The sequence below is a fragment of the Passer domesticus genome, chromosome 19, assembly GCF_036417665.1.
Source record: "Passer domesticus isolate bPasDom1 chromosome 19, bPasDom1.hap1, whole genome shotgun sequence".
Classification (NCBI taxonomy): domain Eukaryota; kingdom Metazoa; phylum Chordata; class Aves; order Passeriformes; family Passeridae; genus Passer; species Passer domesticus.
Window position 1 is genome coordinate 1,976,676 of NC_087492.1, and position 22,447 is coordinate 1,999,122.

The 22,447-nt window shown below is 40.5% G+C and overlaps 1 protein-coding gene and 1 long non-coding RNA gene across 12 annotated transcripts in view; one reads left to right on the plus strand and one right to left on the minus strand.

The window, feature by feature from the left end:
• BCAS3 (BCAS3 microtubule associated cell migration factor) overlaps positions 1 to 22,447 on the plus strand; it is a 300,344-nt gene that overhangs the window by 25,705 nt on the left and 252,192 nt on the right. For all 11 annotated transcript variants that reach the window (XR_010349455.1, XM_064394988.1, XM_064394990.1 and 8 more), the window contains exons 8-10: positions 8,019 to 8,126; positions 10,638 to 10,714; positions 21,627 to 21,703. Coding sequence is in view for 10 of the 11 variants with exons in the window: in XM_064394988.1 (XP_064251058.1) it covers positions 8,019 to 8,126; positions 10,638 to 10,714; positions 21,627 to 21,703 (262 nt within the window). In the remaining variant the exon portion in view is untranslated. The remainder of the gene's footprint in view (positions 1 to 8,018; positions 8,127 to 10,637; positions 10,715 to 21,626; positions 21,704 to 22,447) is intronic.
• On the minus strand, positions 550 to 1,596 carry LOC135283858 (uncharacterized). Its single transcript, XR_010349456.1, has 2 exons — positions 1,459 to 1,596; positions 550 to 1,378 (listed from the first exon to the last, which is right to left on the minus strand). It is a non-coding gene; the product is annotated as an uncharacterized LOC135283858 (long non-coding RNA).

A 22,447-nucleotide genomic window follows, 5' to 3' on the forward strand; every position in this document is an offset into this window, starting at 1 on the left:
TAATTGTTTGCATCTGTGTGTTTTTGTCTGTCTCAGAAATAACTGTTATAAATCAACGTGACAGAGCCGGCGAGCAGTTGAGGATTATATTTTCTTTTCTTATATGTTTTAGGGTTATTCCTGTGCTCTGTAGTGTAGGAAGGATTTAAAGGACGTTGGAAAGCAGAAATTTCAGGATGATTGAAGTTGTTCTCTTTTCTTGAGGACACTTGAAGCCATCAGATCCCAGTGGGTTCACAGAGGATGCTCTTTAATCTGTTTTTTCCTAAACAAGTGCAGTCACTTCTTGATCCTAGTGGGAGCAGCTGACTGAAACTGCTTCAACTTCCAGCCCCTGTTTCTGTGTTGTTGCCACTCAAGTATTTCCCTACAATGGACAGTATTTGAACTTTGCAGCTGGTACTAAATGCCATTTTCTCCCTTACCATGGGCTCTCTCTGTGCTTTTCCTTTCCTCTCTTCAACAAGGTTTAATATACAGATAAAATGTCATGGGAGTTTGCTGAGCTCAACCATTCATGTATTAATGAGCTCCTTTTAAACCTCCACAGTAGAGGAAATAATTTTAAAAAATCTAATACAGTTATTATTTTTCTTTAGTTCTGTTTTTTTTTTTTAACAGAATGAATGATCTTAGTAGCTTTAAATTTTAAAGTTGCAAATTTGAATTTATAACTCAGTAAATATTTCTTCAGTAATTCAAAATAGAAGGCTCCAGGCTTTCGTTAAAGCTGTAAGGCATGTGCTTAAAAAAAATATCTTCCTTAATGCCCTGCCTTCTTTCTTTTAATTCTGACTAGGTAATATATTAGAATATCACCTGAGGAGACCCCTCACACATTTTTGGATGGTTGCTCACAGACTTATTTTTAAAATTAATGGTGATTCAAATTATTAATAGAACATTTTAATGATAATATTTTGCAGTGAGGCAGTAATGAAATAACACAACGTTTTAATCAATTTTGCCTGCACAATTTGAACAACTGCATCTCCATTTCAGCATCAGGTGACTCTCTGGGGAGAATGCTGTGTTCCTGTGTGCCTTTCCTCAGCAGTTGTAATTCCTCCTGGGAATACCAACCACCTTTAACTAGGAAATTCCTCCAAATTTAATGCAGAGTGCTCCAGTAGAGGAGATGGTTTCATCATTGTTTTCACTGAGAGAAAGGATATAAAATAAACTGAAGTTTATTTTTATGTTAAGCAATTCATGGAGGGTTTCAACTTTAAGACCAATGTAAGGAAAAGCAGAATATTCCTTTTTGCTGCTCATGGGGCTCCACAAGTAATTATTTTCAGGTGTTATTTCATCATTTCAACCCAGCTTTTGGTGAATTCAGCTGCGGTGAGAACTCTGCACATCTGTAGAGCACGGTCTGTGATTCAAGTCATAAAAGAGAGTAAGAAATAACTAAGAACATGTAATTAATGGGCACTTGGGGGAATTCTGGCCTACCTGATGTGACCAGAACCTCCGAGCAGCTTTGCTGTTCAGAGCACTTTTCAAGTGCTTTATCCAGAACATCCAAGCTCATTCCTGCTCATCTTCAGTCATACGCACTCTAAAACCCTCTAATTATTTCTTGGAAACGGGATTGTTTTCAAGCTCCTCAGAAATTGTCATTTGAGCCATAAACTGGCATATAAACAATTAAGGTTTAGCAGAGTCCTGGTGCAGCTGACAGACATCTTCTAATGATCTCCGTCACGTAACTGCTGGCACAGGCTGCTTAATGCCGAGGTGATGAAGTGTTGCACAACCCCACGGCTTTCTTACGCCGTTAATGACACCGAGGGCAAAAGAATTTTAGTTCAGACAGGTCAGGGCAGGGTTTTGTGCTTAGTGGTGAAGGCCCAAAGTGGTTCTGAGGGCGCTGGGACGGCGGCGCGGGCGGGCCTGGAGCCGCCGGCTTAGCGCGGCCTTTGTTGGTGCTGAGGGGAGAGGCCGAGGGGCCTGTGGGGCTCGTGAATCATGAGGGGAGAGCCCAGAAAAGGGAAAAAAACGAGCCTGAAATGGAAAGAAACGGGTTACAAGAACCAACAGGATGAAATATTCGGTCCTTCATAAAGGTTTTAGGGGTAGCAGGGAACAATTTTTTACCACTCGTTGTTGGATGTGCAGTCACAGATGAGGTGGGGATTCTAATGCTCACAGGTTGAAGAGGAACATGCCACAGATATGTACAATAATTGTATAAATGCTTAAATAATCAGCTGCAATCTGTGGTAACTGTGCTGTCTTCTGATACACTATTAATCAGGAAATTCTGTCAGTACAAATGCCTCAGAATAAAGAAAGAAAGCTTTGATACTGCTTTGGAGTGTTAGAAATACTGGTACTTTTAAAAATCTCTGTCTAGCTGAGGCTGTAAGTGGCTCCACAAAATGCTCAATTTGGGTTCTACGTGTGCTTGGTGGAATTTGGCTGGAGCTGAGGTATTTCAGCATCAATTTGCCCTCAGAGCTGTGCTCCCACAAATATGATCTTTTCCTCTTAAACTGTGACATGTAGCTGTCTCTTGATATGCAAAAATTGCTACATTTTTGATTTTGGTCCATTGTGGAGATCCGTGTGGCTCTTACTGCAATACAAATTCATGGATTTATTTCAGTGGTAAGTTCTGCTTCATTTGACAGTAGGAAGGGCAAGACAACTCTTTAATTTTGTATTTTTTGGGAGAAACACATCAGATTGTGGCTTAATCAGCTGATCACAGAAATATTAGTTGTTGATAGAGATACGATAAACGCAGTTGTATTCTGTCAGAACTTAATCTTTGCTGATGTTCATGAAGATTTACAGAAATGTGTTCACTTTTGTGCATGTTCTTAGAATGATCAAAGACAGCGAGTGCAGGTTCATAAATTGTGTATAAATAGCTTGTTTAGCTACAAACAAGCACAATCTAGTCCAGAATATGCCAGAAAAAACCATCCTGCTCCTCAAGTGGAGCTCCAGCTGTACTTTCCCCTCGGTGATAGCCACGGTCAAGCAGACAAACAAATCTGGGAGATGCTGCTAATCTCCCTGTATTAACCAGTGGAAATGTGATGGGACAGCTCTGCTCTGGAACATGTGGCACGTCTCACTGGAGTGGAAAGTGTGTCACACCCGGGTGTCCCTGCGAAGGCCACAGCTGAGGAGGCAGCTTGTGCTGGGTTTTACACTCCAGAGACAGGAGTGCCACATGCTGGGGACACCCAGGTGGCCCTAGGCTCTCGTCGGCTCCGTGCGTCCTGAAATGTAAAATCAAACCAAATAAAACCCCCTCAAACCTAGGAAGAATCTTCTGATGATGAGAGTGAGGGATAGCAGAGAGCACAACAGTCAAAGCACGTTATGTGCTGCTGGATGTGGGAAGAGCTGCCAGAATAAGGAATTTGGAGGTTGCTATGCTGATATTTTTAAGGATTCCCCTTTTACTTTTCTCTCATGGGATCTGTTGCAATAATCAATATTTGCACAAACCCCATCTTAAATTTCCCCCCCTAACTGATGTCTGACACCTCAGCTGCAGATGGGAATGAAGGAGTTGTTGGTTTCATGGAACAGCAGTGCATTAATGGTTGGTGAAGGCGCTCAGAACTGGAGAAGTCACTGTGGAGTCTCAGGCTCTCTCACAGACCATGGCCAGAGTTACTCAGGAGACAGAAACCACTCCTTCAACCAATCCCTCAATCAGTCCTTCCTGGGTCATTCCAGGTGCAGTTACACCCTGCCCTGTGAAGGAATGCCTCAGTGATGAACTAACAGAAATAAAATTATTCCTTACGATGAAAAAAAACTAGATTCCTGAGCCTGAAGCCTGACTCATTTTACCTGTTACAAAATGATTTCTGCAGACTTGGTGACTTCTTGTGTCACGGGCAAGTAATAAAAATATTTTTAGTGGAGATGGTGAAGTTCACAGCTAAGGTGAACTTTTTTTCCTGGGCTGATAGTCTTGATCAAAATATTTGAGGAAGATGCAACAGTGAAGTTTGTATCTCCCGGTGTTTAACACAACTATTTTAGTGCTGTATCAAATAACTCCCTCCCTTGTATTTAAAGGATTAGATTTAGTAACATGTGTCTAAGGTTGGTACAGGTTTTTCTTATTTAGAAATAAGTGTTTCCATGCTTTTTGTAATTTGTGGTGCACTTAAAATGTCTCTGCTGCTTTGTGATTCTGTGCTGCACACACATTTTGGGGGAAGTGTCACTTTCTGAGAAATTTTGTGCTGCTTTTCCTGATTTTGAATGGATCTGTTAAGTACCATGAATTAGAAAATTACTTACAGAGTGGAGTTTTCAGGTTTTTATTGTGAAAAGATGGGATAGGCAGAGAGCCTACAGATGATGAAAGTCCTAATGAAGGCTTTCTGCAGTGGTGTTTAGAAAGAAATAACTGAATTTATTATTTTGTTAAAGTTTTCATTCTGGTGTGCATCCCTCAGAAAGAAGGGGAGAATTGCCCTGCTGAGGAGGGCTTAGAGGAGTTTAGTGCTAGGCCTGGAAAACAAACCTTGCAGCTTAAGGCTCAAAAGTTTTTTTCACTTTCTTGGTGCCTGGATTGCTCTGGGTGATTACTGACAAAAGGTAACTGAAGGCAATGAGCCTTTTGTGTCCTTGACAGAGACACAGAAGCCAAAAAGCAGAATATCTACCAATTCTGTCAGGCACTAAGAAGTCATTTCATAAAAATAAAAGGATCAAAATGTTGGAAGCACTCACCATTAAAATAGAGGACTCATTGTTGGTCAAAGTCTTTTAAGACAAGATTAGGTTGCTTGGTAAAAAATAATTTCTTTGAGCTTCTGGGACATTTTGTGCATGGCCTGGAAAGAGAAGATGATCCTTCCAGAATTGAAATCTGTTAATCTGAGCAAACCTTCTTCAGAGCCCTTGGGAGAACAGAATTGCCTTTGTGGTCTCACCATGTTCCTAATATTGCTACAAAGATCATAATCAAATCTCATGCTTCAGCTTTCCAGTGTAAAGGTTCAGGCAGGAATTTTTCCAATATTCAATTAATTAACTCTGTGCTCTGGTTTTGTTTTGCTTCTTCCCCTTCTGTGGAGCACCAGAGAGGGAGAACAGGAGGATTGTAAACACCCCTGCTGATTAAAGACTTGGGTCACTGTCAGCATCCTCCACATTCCCACATGGAATAGCCTTTTTTAACCAGCAGTTTATTGGTAGATTTGATGCTTTATAGAGTAGTAATTAAAAAAAAAAAACAACTCAATTTTGTGGAGTAATTTGCTGTGCAAATCTTTTGGGTATACCATGAGCAGCCAGTTCCTTGGAATTGCTGTCACTTTTCTCTCACCTGTTGTCTCTACAAGTTTGGAAATTATATTCCAGTTCAGGCTCTTAGCAACCTAATATTTACAGCAAATTCTATATTTTTTTAATCCTGCAGGTTGTTAAAGCTGGGCCTAGTAAGAGATCATGTTGAACTATTAGTTACTTTAAATAGGCTTTCAGTGTAACTTTTAATAGTTTTGTTTCCTCTTAAAGGCACCAAAAGTAATTAATAAAAATAAGTCTGCAAGTAATTAATAAAAATAAGCCTGTGCTTTAGGCTGGGCTTTAAAGAAACTTTGTGAAGGTGGTATGAAATGCAGTGATACTGGCCAAAATTTTATTAAAGGCCACAACTGACTGGAAAATCCTCACGTAAAGAACGTTTCGTGCAGGGCAGCTTTCCCAGCAAAAGTTTTATTTCAGTTTTACACCTCCAAGCTGGTTTTTTTCCTTTCTAGACTCAACCTGTCACTGAGGTCCATCTCTCTTTGAGTGGGATGTTCATCGTGTGGCAGAGAGGAGGAAAATCAACCCTTGATAAAGCAAAGCCTTCAAGGCACAGAAAAATTGGCCTCATGTTGATTCCATCACTCTTCTCCTTTTAATTTTATTTTTCCATTAAAAGAGCATGAATGTTTTGAGTGGTGTGTTTGTCTCTGTGCAGACATTTTGCACAGAGCTTTTTTGCCATGGTGGGACCCAGCAGATCTGGGAGGAGGTGATGCTGTCGTGGGGCACGAGCACAGATGTCACCAAGTGCCAGCTGGATGAGGCATCTGCTATTTCCCCTCCATCCCTGCACTGCAGCACTCAAACAGAAGAAGATACAAAGGCCTGAGTGGATTTATACATTTATTATTGCCACATTTTAGAGTTGTTGGTGGATTTGTGTCCATTACCTTTAAAGAAGTTGTTGCTCTCTCTGCAGCTGTTTGAACAATCAGGATGCATAATTAATATTTGTTGACTTGCTCACAATAATTTTACTTGTGGCAGAATTTCAGAGTCTCTGGCCTATCTACAAAAAATAATCCAGGCTAGGGGACAAGGAGCAGCCTGGGATAGTGGAAGGTGTCCCTGTAAAGTGGATGAGCTTTCTTTAAGGTCCCTTCCACCCAACCCAGTCTGGAATTCTGTGATTCCATGATATTCCTTGGTAGTTGGCATTTGAACTCAAGGTTTTACCCAGTTGACAAAAGCATTGGTAGAATGGTCTTACCATGATCAACAAAGAGATAATAGTAATAATAATACTACTACTAATTCTGCATTTGAGAATTATTCCCCATAAATTGGAAAAAACTGTTCAAAACAGGCTGATGTGAAAATAGTAATCACTATTAAATGTGTTGATATAATTTTAGCTCTATCTACTGTGGAGATTCCTGTTTTGAAATTCCCCTTCTATCAATATTATAATTTGCTAGAGGTAATAAATCACTTAATTTAAAAAAGTTTGTACATAGATCTTGCAGTGTCTTTCTGTGTTTTCGAGCAGGAGTGAACTTTAATGTGAAGGAACTGACTCGAGTTTCACTGGTTTAAAGGTGTTTTTGAAGGGCCTTTGAAGTGCTTGAAGTAATAAATTGCACCCTCTAGTTATTAGCCTAGAAAAATGTATATTTTGGGAAAAATTTCAGTGGGCAAAATGTCAAAAGTTATTTTTTCAGTTATTTTTCTGACAGTTGTCTTGCTGTGCATTTGCTGTATATTTTGCATTACTGTATATTTTGCATTACTGTATATTATACATTACTGTATAAACCATTTTATGGTCTTGAGGCATTGGGGGTAAACAGTTGGCATTTGTCCTCCAGCTTTCCAGAAAATTCTCGAGCAGCTTGAGCAGATCCAAGAGACAAGTGAGTGCTGGGGCAAGAATTGTGTGAAACTCTGTAAAATAAAACAGATACGGGCAGGGGGGAACACCCTCTTTTACCAATGCTCAGGATATGTTTGTACAGCTGGCAATTTGTGCTCCTTCATATTCCTTGACCTAGAAATAGCCAAGGTTTTAATGCGTTCTTGGAGGGGGAGAAAGGTGTTGTGGAACAGAGCTGCCACATCAAAGGCTCTCCTCAGCCCCTAAAAGGGTTTCCACCACTGCCTTCCTCGGCCCTATCGAACACTCAGCACTTTTCCCACTCAGCCTTTTTTATTAAGGAATGGCCTTAAAGCTTTTATTTATATGAAAATGATAAAAGTGACACAAAGAGTTGAAAAGATCTGTACGCTTCAAACAAAAGTCCGTCGGGGATGTAATGTAAATGCTGGGTGAGGTGTCTCCAGCAGCCCCAGGCAGGCAGCTCAGCTCTCAGCTGCTGCTCTGGGGAGAGTCCTCCCTCCAGGAGAGAGTTACTCTGAGGAGTAGTTTTGTACTAGGATGGGGTTTAAAACTTCCAAAGTCTTGCTGGTGGTAAAAGAAACCAAGTGTTTGATAATCAGTTGCACAGTACAGGTTGATGGCCATTGTGGAGATCATTATTCAGTTTTCCTTCTTAATGCAGGAGGTTTATATTGACCCTTTGTTCTCCAGGGTTCTGCTGGGATTGCTGGAATTCTGGGTCCTGGACTTGATGTTCTTGGAGGTCTTTTCCAATCTTAATAATTCTGTGGTTCTGTGACTTTCCTTCAGCGTGCTAAGCAACACAAGGAAGCAGAAAGAATTAACCCCCAGTTTTTAAAATGCCCTGATTTCCATTAAAATCTTTTTTTATTCCTTTCAGCACCAGCCCACCCTACTGCTGTGTGGATCTGTATTCCCTGAGGACAGGAGAGATGGTCAAGTCCATCCAGTTCAAAACTCCTATTTATGACCTGCATTGCAATAAAAGGTAAGGGTGCTCACTCTGCATTCCCTGTGTGTTTGGGCATGCCAGATTTTGGTAATAAATTATATTTCTGGTGTTTGACCTCCCTGATTTTCTGTTTTTCACTCTCCTGTAAGCACAGCTCTGGTTCTCTATTTCTCAAGGAGTATTTCAGTTGGAATGCATCAGTGTGCTTCCCCCATGGCTTTGGTTTAAGAAGCTCAAACAAAAAAAATCATTTAAGCTTCTTTCAGTTGTGCTAAAGGGTGAGCAGGAATCGCTGAAATCCTCGATGATCCACCTACAGCTGGGGAAATGGGATCACAGGGAGTTTAAACAGCACAGAGCACTAAGGGGTTTATGTCTCTTCTTTGTGTTGCTCTGTCAGATTTTGCCTCCCTGCACATCCAAAACATTCCTGGTGTGCAGTCTGTGGTTTGCAGGGAATAATATTCCAGTGAGTCAAATAACAAAGCAGCATCTTTGGGTTGGGATTGAGAGAAAATGGTCTGGAGGCTGAGGATGGGAGTTCCAGAGGAACAGCAGCTGTTGTGTCCATGGAATCAAATTTTGCTGAGTTAATGTGAAATGCCCACCTCTCCCAGACACACAAAACTGCAGTTTTGTGGTTTGCTTTGTAGTTTGCCGTGTCTTTTTAAGGCAGAAGAGAAATCCCAGGATCCGTGTGTGGGGATCCTGCTGATCCCTTGGCACCCCTGATGGGAGAATTTGGAGTGGTGGCTTTGGTGCAAGCCCTGCTGAGTTCTGCTCCTTCACCCTCCCATCAGTGCCATGAGTCACCGTGGCCTCAGGTGTCCTGGGGGAGTGGTGCAATCCAGTTCCTGGGTGAAGGTAGAGCCCTGCATGAAGAAATTCCTGCATTTCTTTGGGAATCCATTGTGCCATGCTGGAATGGATGGTCTTTCAGTCAATGATAACACAAATCATTGGGAAATTCAGAATTACTTGGTTTTTGTGCCTGGTTTTGATGCAGATGGGGAATATTCATCAAACCTGTGCAACTAAGTGTAAACTGCTACTAAAAATAAATAGATCAATAAATCCTCTGGAATCTTCCATCTGGGGGGTTCATTTCTGCAGAAAGACAGAGTGTCTTCAAGGGGGAGACAACAGAAATCTCCAGGACTGAGAAATATTCCCAGATATCCGTAGGTTTTCAATACATACACATTACACTTCCACTTGCAGTCAAAGCTTTCTCTTTATTCATTGATTTCCTTTATTTTAGGCAATGTAGAAAAAGTTAGAATTGATGTATTATCTTCTGGTTTTCTCTCTTGCAGTTTCAGCAATTGGAAGATGTCATTTAAGTAAAATTACTAATGCCTAAATCTAATATATGTTATTTATTTATCTGAAAACATCAGCAAGCATGAGGGGGTGGTGAATATTTTGATTTTAGTGTAGTCCTTCCCAGGTATTGAGCTCTCATGGGATAAGAGGAAGTATTCTTATAGCAAAACAGATAAAAATAGGGAAAAAGGGGTTAAAGGCTGATTTCACACTGCTGGGAGAGAATCATCACCCTTTCCCCAAGGACATGAGCTGAGGCTGAGGTGATTCATCCCTTTTAAAGGTGACTGTTCCAGCCTCTAACACACAGTCATAATGTTCACATGAAGCATTAGGTGTGTGTTTAGTCAGTGAGAGATGTGATTAATTCCTTTTCCATGTTGTATCTTTACAATTAAAACCATTAAAACACTATTTAATAATGCTTTATATTGACAGCTAATTAAAAAATACTTTCTCACAGTCTGCCTAATGAGAGAATAACAGATTATTAATTGTGTCATATTGCTAAATGTAGGTTTTATGTGTTGGTTTCCCAGGTGCTTCTTTCATGTCAGGCTTTTAAAAACTTGATTTTGAGAAGTCATCAGTGTGGGAGAAAGTGTTCCCTGGTTCTAAAACTTGCAAGATGCTGCTGTGCTTCCACATTTGCATCTCTGGGCTCTGTTTTTTGAGGCAGCACCATGTTTCCTGTTACCCTGTGGTTTTTGGCCTTTACAATAAAAGTGTAATGTACAAGCAAACACATAAACATCCATCTTTAATATGCTAATTGACCCAAATTCTGCTTCTCTCAGCTCTGTTTGTGTGCTGATGTTCTTGGTATTACACTCCTTTTAGTAAATAAAATGTTTTAGTAAATCTGCACTGAGGTGGGCAGTGGGATTACTTCACATTTAGCTCTGCTGGTTGTTGTTTGAGTCAGTGACAGTAATTCAGGGTCTTTGCAGCTCCATTCTTGCTTTTTAATGGAGCTTTGAGTGCAAGAGCTGTATCACAAAAGTGCTGTGCTGCTGTGGCTCAGCCCCCTGCACTTCCTGCAGTGGAGTTCATGTGGTTGGCAGGAGAGAGAGCTCTCAATAACTGCCAGGGATTGCTAACCTGGCACTTCATCACTGCAGAGTTTGTATTGATGCTTTTGAAATAATTACATTTAGATATTGAATCTTTAAAGCAATGCAGTTAATGGCTGAAGTGGACATTGCATTTCTGTGTTTTCAGGATCCTCGTTGTGGTCCTGCAGGAGAAAATCGCCGCCTTCGACAGCTGCACTTTCACCAAAAAATTCTTCGTCACCAGTACGTACAACTTTGGGCTCAGAGGTGGACAGAACAGACCTTGTTGTTTGTTTCTTTATTTCTAAATCCTCAAAGCAGCTCTCAGTGAATAATCTGGAGCTTCAGGAAAACTTGCTTCAAAAAAAAACCCCAACCCAAATGCTTTTTTGTGAATATTGAACTCTTTTCTGTATTTATTATTGCTGTAACTAATTGTAAAGGGCACCCACACTGCCATCCATCAGTAGCTGAACAATTCTTTTGTTCATTTCAAATATGTGTAAAAACCTCAGGTGGGAGCTCCAGGTTATCACATCAGCAGCAATTAAACCCATATCAACAGTGATCTACCCACTGTTCATTTTTGGTTGTTCCTTAGGCACACTGGGTTTTTTTATGTGACTTTACAGTTCATAATTTACTTTGGTAAGGTCAGAGTTTTATTATTAAAAAGAATCTGCATTTTTCTGGATGTATTTTCAGTCACAATTAGAAAAGTTTAAATTATTTTTTATATTGTCTCTGCATTTATAGAAGAATCTCCTTAGGAGAAGCAGTTTTTGTCGTAGTTTGAGGGAAAGCAGCTTCCTGCAGTAATATTAAAGTTGCCAATAGGTGTCAGTTTCTTCCTATCCATGGATGTGAGGTACTGGGACTCTGCTGGGATTCAGTGACAGGATCCAAACGAGAAAGGATTTATTTGTGTCCTATTCATCACTCCCTCTTATTTCATCCAAAAGAATCAGAGTACAAGCCTTGCTTTATTTTAGACCAAAAGTACAGAAAACCCCTCAGTTAAATGTGTATTCTGAGAATTTTTGGGCTTATTTTGTGGGTTTTTTTTGAAGATACTGCAATTTATTATTTAAAAATTAATGCCCGGGAGTTAATTTTGAGGAGCAGGGATACTTTATTCGTAAACATAAATTTGATTTGCTTTGTGTTTTGTGGAACAGCTGTGGAATTTAAAGAGGAAAAATTAAAACTTCTGGAGATAATGATGAAATTATTTTTTAAAAAGTCCAAAAATTCCTGAAATATCACTAATACCAGTGTATTTCTCCAGCTGTGCTGCTTTTTAATATTAGAAACTCAAGCTTTTCTGAAACTTTCCTGTGGTTTAATTAAGGACAGCATCATTTTTGGGGCATTTTGGGTGCTGCCAGAGCTGGAGCCAGCACAGCCCTTCCCTCTGGCAGTGCCACGCTGTGAGTGGGCAGAGCTGTGCTTTTCCCTGGATTTCTGGGTTTTGGGACCTGTGCTGAGGATGCCAAGCTCAGCCATTCCCTGCCTGGGCAGGTGCTGTGCCCTGGCATGTTGGGGCTGCAGCAGAGCTTTTGTCTGAGCTTCCCCATTTCATGTGCTGAAATCTCCTGGACCTGAGAGCGTATCTTGAAAGGCTTCAATTCCTCTGGTGTGTTTGGAATGGGATGTAAATGAGCTCCCTCGTTAGCTGCAGGGATTTCTGGGAGGCAGCCAACTGGCCACTGCCTTCTTTGGCTGTGCCTTTGAAAAAAATTATTAAAGGACAGTGCCAGTATCAATTAAAAAAATAGAAATCCTTGAAAAGGAAGCTCAGGAAAAGGTCTGGGAGGCCTTTTTGTTTGCATTGTTGGGGCAGCCTGTGTCCTGTCCAGACTGGTGCTGGTGCACCTCAGCTCTGAGGATGTCACTGAGATATTTGACAGCATGAAAAAGATTCTCTGACTGGTTTTGGTCAGAAGGGAGGGCACAAAGGGCAGAAATATTACTGAGGATCACTGACTCTTTGAAGGGTTTTGGGTTACTTTTAGGGAAAAGAAAATCTTTATTTTCAGGAAGATTTGGTGATGGTGTGGAAATCATATCTTCCATCCCTGAGTGGTGTGGGAGCCTTAGAACCTCACTGAGACAGCACAAATGTGAAGCAGAAGCTCTGGTCTGTTTTGTTGATTATTTATACATAGAAATGAAATGCAGAATGTCCAATTAAAAGCAGTGTCAGGAATTCTGAAGTTCCTCAGAAATGCTAATGCAGCTGCCGTGCACATGAGGAGTATTTGTCTTTCTGTTTTTGTTTTTGTGGTTGGATGTGTAGCTTAATATATTGTTACAATAAATATACCATAAAATATTCAGGATGTAGATGGACAAGTTCGTGCTGCTGTTGGAATGTTTTAACTCCTGCATTTCCTGATTTTTCCTGAGCAAGTTTGACACAGGACCAACCTTTGTTTTCCCCTGCTTGGGATTACATGGAAATGTGCTGATTTCACTTGGATGGCAGGGAGCCAGAATGTTTTATTTGTGCCTTTTGTTACACTGAGGTAACAAAACCTCAGTGTACAGGTGCTCCAGACTGGGAGAGGGAATTTAAGACAGGTGCTTAAACGTGGAGGGAAAACATGCTGTAACTATTGTAGAAAAATTACCAGGATATCCCCTAATCTAGCCTGTGGGGTGTTCTGATTTTTAAATGCCTGCTAGGAGAAGGCAGAACATCAGTCTCATGGCAGTCACTTCCATCCATCACTGCTCTCCTGCTTGGAGCCAGCTCCTTTTCCCTAGGAAGCGACACCAAGGGGAGGAGAAAAACCAGTGCAGGATGTGAAATTCCTGCTGGGCTAGGTGCTCATGTGGCCAAATTAAAGAAAAATTCATTGATGCTTATGTTAAGAATGTGTTTCCTTTCCTAGCTGAGTGTCAAGGTGTGGATTTTAAATAGTTCTGAAATAGCCCAGAGTTTAATTGTGCTTCACTTCAGATTTCCTTCAGAGCCTTTTCTGCATGTGACTGAAGGATCAGAAACCAAAGTGATGCACAGAAACCAAAGTGATGCTCAGGCTTTTTTTGCCCCTACTTTGCTCTAAAGAAAAGCTGCAGAAAAGCTGAATTCCATTGATTTCTATTCCATCAGTGCTCCTCACCCCAAAACTGCTTACTTAGTGCTGATTATGAACATGGCCTGATGGATCCTTTCCTTCTCCATAAAGAACATCCTGCCCACCCCCTGGGCCCTGAGGAGAGATCCTCCCAGATAACATCATGCATGTGGCATCATCCCCGTGTCCGGTACCGAGGGCCTGCTCAGCTTCCCTGGCCCTTCTCTGCTCATATTGATGCATTCTCCATCCAGGATCCCCCAGGGATGGAGAAGTTATTGCAGCCATTAGCTGGCACCACGTTGCTATTGATGCTGTTCTGTAGAGCCCTGAGAGGTAATTTTGCAGATTTTAGTCAGAGTAGTTTATTGTACAGAAAGCCTGGAAAGGTTTTTCTCACCCCCTGCCAGGGTCGGCTCTCACTTGTCTCTGCCCCAGCAGGGGAAAAGGTGGTTCTGGGCAGGCTGCACTTTGAAGGAGGAGTCTGGACTCTTGCTTTTGGTCTTCAGTTGAGTTTATTGTTCCTTATCTACAGAGTTTTTCTGTCTGTCCAGCCAGGTCTGATCAGCAAGACAGCCAAGGGCACTCTCCCCCACCCATGGGGCGGTTGTCTCTTTTATAGTGAAAACTACATATAAAATATTTACCTTCTATTTCCAGTACTTTTCACCCTTGTTGGCAAGTGCACTTTCACTATGAACCAATGCACACGTGCCAACATCATCCTGAACATGGATGCCAGGGAGAAGAAAGAAGAAGGACAGGGCACGCCCAAAATCCCTCCATCTTGGGACTCCTGACCCCCTGTACAGGATTCCAAACCCCCTGTACAAGGTTCAAAACCCCCCTGTACAGTGCTCCAAAGTTTTTCCCTTCACCCTGTGATTGCTACTACTGTGCTGCTTAAACTTTTGTGGCCTGTAATTCTTTATATAAGGTTGGCAATTTGCTCCATGAATTAAGATTGAATTTCCAGGTGTCTTTGGCTTCCTGCCAGGGTGTCGGAGCCCCTGGCAGGGCTTTGAGCCATCCAGGGCATCCAGAGAGATGTCCTGGGCTCCGACAACCCCCAGCCAAAATCAGTTTGTGGATGTTGAATGAACCTCTCCAAGTGAATGAAACCCCCAAAGCAAATGGTGTTGGGGGCTCTGAGCTGCAGATTTGGGATTGGATTTGGGATTTGGGATTGCTATGTGCTCTCACATTCACACACAAGGAATAATTTGGTGGTTTCACTTTGTCACAAGGCTGGTCTGGAAATCTTCAAGGATTTTTGGACATTTCTGTTGGAATTCCTTCCCCTGTCGGGCTCGCAGGAAGCAGCTCGAGCTCCTGACTTTGAAGTAAAAACACTGGGTGTCTTATGGAGAGGTTTAATGCCTGAAGAGTCACATTCTTCAAGAAGTTGTGTGTGTTTCCCTCCTCAGCTGTGGGCATTTCTCCTGGTTATCCCACACGGGATAATCATTGACAGGATTCCTTTGTCTGTGGGGGACCAGCTCCGATCGAAAGTCCTCGGGGCAGGTGGGAAGGGAGCTCCTGAGTCACAGGATTTTCTTGATCAGTGAAGAAGAGCCAAGTATGTCCCTGTGGATTGCTAGAAGCACTTTTCATTTTTATACACCCACATTTATATCAGCACCTACCCCTTCATGGTGTTTTTCCCTGAGAAATGGTGATTTAATTTTGCTTTTCCTTTTTAACAGCATTATTTATAAGAGGTTTTTTTTTTTCTGGCTGTGGGAATCAGTGTCTCACCATTCCAGGATAAGGCTGAAACACTTTTTGGAGAGATCTTTAGGGCACCGTGGTGGATTTCTGAGAACAAACAGCTTTGGTGCTTGCAGGAGGTTTTGCTCCACTGCAGGAAAATGTAAATACAACAGAAAAGCTGCATAAAGCCACAACAGAGGCCTGAGTCCCCAAGATGTCTGTCTGTCATATCTCCAGGCTCTGACAGTTTTACAAATTAAATGTAAAACAGGAAGTGCTCTTTGTTTCTATATAAGTTATTTTTATCTAAAGCACCCAAATCCTTAACGTTAAAGGGCAAACAAAGCCATCTGACATTGTCCTGCACAGAAACAACAACCTCAGTGGCAACTTTTATTATTTGTCACTGTCCAAGTCTGAACAAAAAAAAAAAAGTAAACCTGAGATTAAACATTGCACTTAAATCAATCCAATTTGTGCTAAATGAAACAGCGAGGCCTAATGAACATGAAAGGCCACTGATATTTTGTAGTGAAAGCTCTGGGATTGTGCTTGGACCTGTGGAGTAACAGAAAAATCATAAAATGATGGAATTTGTGAGCTGGGAGGGACCCACTGGGACCATCAAGGTGTAGATGCTTCAAACTGCCATGGCAGAGTGAACAGGGAAGCATCTCTGTAGTAGTAATAATAATAATAATTTCATAATAATTAAAAATCAGTAAGAAAAAAAGGCCCTGGGTGGCAAACCCCATTTCTCAGTGGGTCCATCCTGCTCCTTTGCTCTTTTACTCCATTTAATGGGTGATACTTAAACAGAAGGAAGTGCAAGAACAATGGAAGAGTTTTGGAAAGTATGTGACAGTGTGAGAGTAATAACATTTACACAGGGCCTTTCATCTAGAAGGAACCCAGAGGAATTTATAAACAATATTGCTTTATACAGTTTATAAACAACAAAAAAATTGGTTTGCTAAAAAAACCAAAAAAACAAAACAACCAACCAAAAAAAAATATTAGATAAAACAACTTATATGATTTGTTTTCTTTGAAATAAACAAAGCTTTTGCTACAACAGTATCACTCTACCCATTATTTATTGCATATTCCCTCTCTGTGCTCTCTGGCATGGGTCTGCTTTCTGGCTGCTCTGCAGTGCAGGAATTAAGGATGGAGTTTTGTAATTCCATTCCTATGGAGAGCTCTGTGTTTTGTAAGACCCAGAAAAGAATTACAGATTGATTTTTAGAGAAGTAGCATCACTTCAGTGGGTTCTTGGAGCTATTTATTTAAAAATACACAATGGCTCTGCTTCACTGATTTTTGAAGTGATAATCCAGCAAGTCCTTTGAATGATTAAAGGCAAAGAATTTCTGTTGAAATGAGTTACTTCTTTTGGAATTTGTTTAGAAAACTGTGTTTAAAACCACTGGACACTTCAGCTGACATGTGTCATCTTTAATGAACCTTGCCAGGCACTGAACAGAAAAATCCTTGTTTCTCCAGAAATCAGGAAGGTTTCCTTGGGGTGGAGGTGAGCCTGGGAATCTCTGCCTTCATGGCATTCCCTGTGACCCAAAAGATGCCATTTCTGCCTTATTTTGGGATTAGAGACAAAATCCTGAAAGGATTTTGTATTAATAACTGCCCATCCCCTCAGCTTGAAATAAAACCTGTGGTATGGATTCCTCCTCACAGGTACAAGGTGTGACATATTCATTAAAATTCCCACCTAGGAAAGAATAAATCAAAATTAGTTATAAAAAAGGTTGAACATGGACCACTGCAAAGGAAACTGGAGAGAATGGGGAAAAGAAACCAGTGAAAATGCTGGAAAAAGAAAGTTTTTGTATTAAACTGATAGGGAAAAAGACTGAAACAAGACAGAAACGAACTTAAAATGTTTTTCATTAAAAAGTAAGAACAAAGTCAAGATAGAGGGGAAGAAAGTCTGGAAAATAGCAAAACCAGATTTTTTTTTTCTGTACTATAAATATTGTAGGGAATAAAGTTCTTATAATGTGCTGTGAAATTAAAAATCAACCAGTAGTGTCTTAAGATGAACACGATGGGATGTGCTTGAAGGAGAGCAATGTTGGGTGATTCTGATTTGGCTTTTTCATTCCCTCAGCTGTATTAATTCATGCATTAATTTGCAATGGTTTGTCAGCTGTCATTTTACAGTGTGTTTTAGTGAGATTTGAGAAAGAAATAAAACTGTGCTGTGAGTAGGGAGTTACGAGTGCACCGTTCTGCAAACTGAAAATAAACCCTGACTTAGCTCAGACAAGTTCTGCCTGTTAACATCAGATCTTCTAGAGAGAATATTGTATCCCTGTATCTCCTTGAAATCTTTATTTTATGAAGAAGCTGTGGAGATGCTGCAGAGCTGCCCCAGTGGAAGTGGTTCAGGTTTATTAGCGGCGTGTTGGGTGATTTATGGCCTGAGCTCTGCTCTAGCTGACACAGCCTGCAATGACTCTGCTCCTCTGAGCAGAGTCTTCCCAGTGAGCTGTTTGTGTAAAGGACAAGGGAGAGGACAGGAATGTGTTGCTTTCCTCCTCTTGGCTGCTCCCTTTGTGTTCACATTGCCGTCGCTGAAGATCCAGGATGAGCTTTTGCCAAACAATTCAAGGAAAGCACTGGAGCCTTGGGTTTCTTGGAGGAGCTCAAGACTGATGGAAGGATCCAGAGTCAGAGGAGGGGATATTTGGGTGAATTTTCAAAGATGGGTAGAGGAGGTGATTGGGTTTATTATGGGCTTATGGATTTGGATCTCCAAAGGTAGAGATTTTCATCATTACCATAAGGGTAGTAATGGAAATAAATAGAAAATTAATGGAAAGTAAATCAACCTTCTTTTTGCTGACTCACAAAGCAAACGTTTGTGTAGCTCTTTGGAGAACTTCAGGTAATGTGGGATTCCCGTATTCTCAGTAAAATGAAATATATAAAATCGGCACATCAACAAGTAAGTTTAAAACATTTTTGAATGCAAATAATCACAAACTATATTTGTTTGTGATTATTTGTGATTGTTTGTGATTATTTATATAACTGATATTGCAGTTATAATTTTATAACCCAGTTATTTTTTAAAAAGAGAATAAATGGAGAAATTGTAACACTGAGGAATTCACCTGTGGGGCTGTAGATAACATTTACATCTTTGTTGTGAGAAAACTGAGGCACAGGATGTGAGTCCCAGGGTGTCCTTAGCCAGGCCCCTCTTCAGAGGGATCCTGGAGCCCATTTCTTACTCTTCACTGTTCCTTAGGGCAGCACCAGTTGGAATTTTTGGATGTAGGAACTTGATAAAATTAGCAGAAAAATGTGGACTTTGATTCTGATTTTCAATATGTAATTTTTCTTCCTTGAAATTACTAATTTCCTCTGCACAGAGGCAGAAGGTAATTGTGTGTACTCCAAGATTATGAAGTAGTTTCCAATAGGTTTTCACCTATATTTTTGTGAGTGATAGGCCCAGTTAAGCTGGTTCTAAAATCAGATATTTTTTAGTACTTGCTTGGTTTGCTGCACTTTTGGAAGGACTTTCCCTGAGTGATCCTTTCTTGGATGACCTCTCCATGCTGTCATTAAAACTTGGAAACTTTGGTCTTCTTGACAGTTAGTTCTGCATTCTCATTATGTTCATTCCTATTGTAAACACGCTGAAGTTGCTGCTGTTATTGCTTAGAATGGCTTTTTCCTCTGTTGTTTTGAAGTCTGGTAGAAAGAGAAGTTAATCTTTAAGGGAGTGGGGCTGCTGAGGATTGGACGGCCCAGCTCGATGGGTCACGCCGTGTCTGTCTTTTCATTTGCCTCATAGATGATGTTCTGCTGACTCCAGCTGTTTTTTTGGAAAGCAGAAAAACAATTTGCTTTTCCTTCCCATCAAGTATAACCCTTTGTTTATCCTTGTGCTGCTGCAAGTTTCCAAAGTGCAAAGACTTGCAAAGAAAAGAAAGGGAGGAAATAGCTCCTTTTTTTTTACGCTGTTTTTCGTATCGGAGAGAAGAGTTTAGGACCGAGCTGAATTGTTGACCTTTGTGGAGTTTATTCTTAGAATTGGTTGATTTGTGTGTGGAGTCTGATTGACTGAGCCCAGTTCATGGGACAAACCACTGGCTTTGGGGAGGGCAGTCCCAGCTTTTCTAAGTAACTCTTCTGTTCAGTGATCAATTTTGGATTTGAAGAATTCTTCTTGCAGTTCTTCAATGGCTTCAGTTCACTGAAGTAATTGAGAACAGCTCCCTTTTCCAAGCAGGACTCGTTTTTTGCTATGAATTGCTCAGACTCCTTTAGTTTTCTCCTGCAGGGATGTTACGAATTTGGGAAACACAAGTCACTGGTTCTGAAGTCACTGTAGAGATTTACATGACGAGGGTTATCATCTGGCAACTTTTAGTGCTGTATTTTATACATAAAAGGGAAGGTAAAAGAAAGGTTTGGGGTCCTGAATTCCTTTCCTGACCCAGATAAGAGCTGCCGAGGCAGAAGTCGGCATTAAAACCTCACCGCTCCTGATCTATAATGTCATCGGAAGAACACGTTTGTATTTACAACCCAGGCCTGTATTTACAACCTTTTTTTTTGCTTGCTTTGTTCCTTAAGAGGCTCTGGCTACCCACATTTTATGCACTCCTGGAATGCAATAACAATTGTGGCATCGTCTCTTCAGAATTCGTTTTCCTTCCTGAGATGAGGCCGGCGATAAGGCCTCACAAACCCTCCCTGGGTTCTGCCTCAGATGGCTTTAGCTGGGTGAATTCATGAATTCATTCTCTCCTTCCCTTCCCTTCTGACCTTTCAAGCAGCTCGCTGTGATCTTTGGAATTTTGCAATACCCTCAGTGCTCTGCTCTGGAAAATGAAATCCAGCCTTGTTTATCTGCACAGGCCCAAACCCGCGTCCAGAGTGTTGTCAAATGTCCATGGAACGTTCCAGAAAGGTGCTAACCCCTCCCACACTGCTCCTCGCCGCTTTGCAGGTGTGGGAAATAAAACCTCTCCCCTTCTGGAGGTTCTGCTGTGCTCAGGAAATGTTCTGGACTCTTCTGGAGCCTGCTGGAACAGGGCTGGACACGTGTGGAAATCAGGTTCTTGTCCCTGCCGTGGCTGCAGAGCAGTGCCAGAGTCTCAAATGAGAGAAAGTCTCAAATTCAGAAAATAGAAATCTTCACTGGCACTGCCTGGGTTTGGGGTTTATTTTTTTTATTAGGATTTTAAGCAATACACTGGATAAAAGTTGTGTTGTATGTGTTCTGAAATGCAGTTTGCCTGTGCTCTTTCAGCCTGGGATGCATGAGCAGCTGCCCAGGCCTCCTTTAAATCAGACACACATGTCTGCAAGGTCTTCGATATTTTGTTTCTTGGCCAATCAGTGAGAGGATTTAAATTGCTAAATTGACTGTATTAGCCTAAGAACTGATGAAAAGTGAGATTAACCATTTGCTTGATAGCCTCCTCCTTCCCCCTGTTCTTTCCTCCTTATTTTTTCATGTAAAAATGCTTATTTTTAAATACAAACTATTTGTTTTATTTATTAAAAATTATTTTACTTATCACATTTTATGAAATACATATTTAAAAAACGTTATCTATGAAATGCCATTTAATATGATTCATTTTAAGCCTTTCCATGTTTTCATTCACAGCTATTTTGTCTGACAGGTATTTTCATGTTTTAATCCTCAGGAATAATTCTCTTTTCTATGCTCATTTTTATCCACATGTATAAATCTATTGTTAATGATAATATAAAGGTAATGGAAAGCAGGTGAACAGTGGAAACATTGCCACCTTTTTTAAAAGAATTACAAATTTTCCCACTGTGTAAAGTTTGTGCAAAAGTATATGGAGAGGCTGAGGGCTTGTATAGAGAATTGTTAAAATCAAAAGCATTTTGAAGGGCTGAGGGTTTGTATATAGAATTACTAAAAACGAAACTAAGAGCACAAAACATCCTTTCATACAGTAAAAATCTAGAGGAGGTTGAAGTGAGTGAACTGTTCACCAACAGAAAGGTGTCAATCAAATTAAATTAATTAAAATGTGAGGATACAAAACCAGTCGAGTCAAACATCAGTACTCCCTCACCCCAGAATGTAATTTTTTAATATCAAAATAGCTTTAAAAATGCGAACATAAGAAGAAATGAATATTTACACATAATTAAATGTTCAAAATAGCTCATCTAACCACAGCCTTATCTCTAGAAACAAAAATGCAAGCATCCACTGAGTGATATTAGCAACTGAAAGGCTTTTGTTTAGACTTTTTGTTTTCTTGGCAATAAATAAAATTCTTTGGGAGAAGTCATTAAGATATTTCTTAATGTTGCCTTTTCCAACTTTGCAGGCTGCTATCCTTGTCCAGGGCCAAACATGAATCCTATTGCTCTTGGAAGCCGTTGGCTTGCTTATGCAGAAAATAAGGTAAGGAGGGGTTTGCTATCAAAAAATACTTCTAGATTCTGTGTATATAGGGGGAAAAATAAAAGAAAAGGTCTCAGGAAAAAGCTTATGTGCAAAAGAAAAATTAAAATGACAGTCCTAGGTATTTTAAAATATGAGATCTTTACTTTTTTACTTTTTTTTTTTTTACATTAGATTTTTACATTTGATTTAATCTCGGTTTAAGGAACTTGGAAGGCAGAGAAGACAGCCAGCAACATGTGTTTTCAGTGATGTTACTCAATAATCAACCTATTCTGTGCTTTAAAAGTTTAAAATATTTAATTACAGACACTTCTGAAGGCAGGCAAAAAACCACTTCCTAAATTCTCTTTGGGGAAACTGAGTCTGGAAAGAGCCTGTTGGCTCTCTGACACAGCAAAGCACTTTGTAGCTTAGAAAATAACATTACATTGGCCACTTTTGAGCACCTTTGAAAAAGTTCAGCTCCAAGAAAAAACTGAAAAACTTAAAACTTTTTTCCTTCTTTCTAGAGACAAAGAAAATAGATTCCCAAGCAAAGAAATGATCATTGCTTTTACCCAGAGGAATGGTTGTGTATTTAAAGCTTGAAGTGAAGCCTAAATTCAGCTCCTAATGCCTTATTTTTATTTCAAAGCAGATGTTTTTTCTCCCTTCCACCTGTGACTGCAGAATCTGTTTCTAGAGCTGAGCCAGAAATGATCAGAGGCAGATTTTAGAAATCTATTTGCTGTTACACCTCCT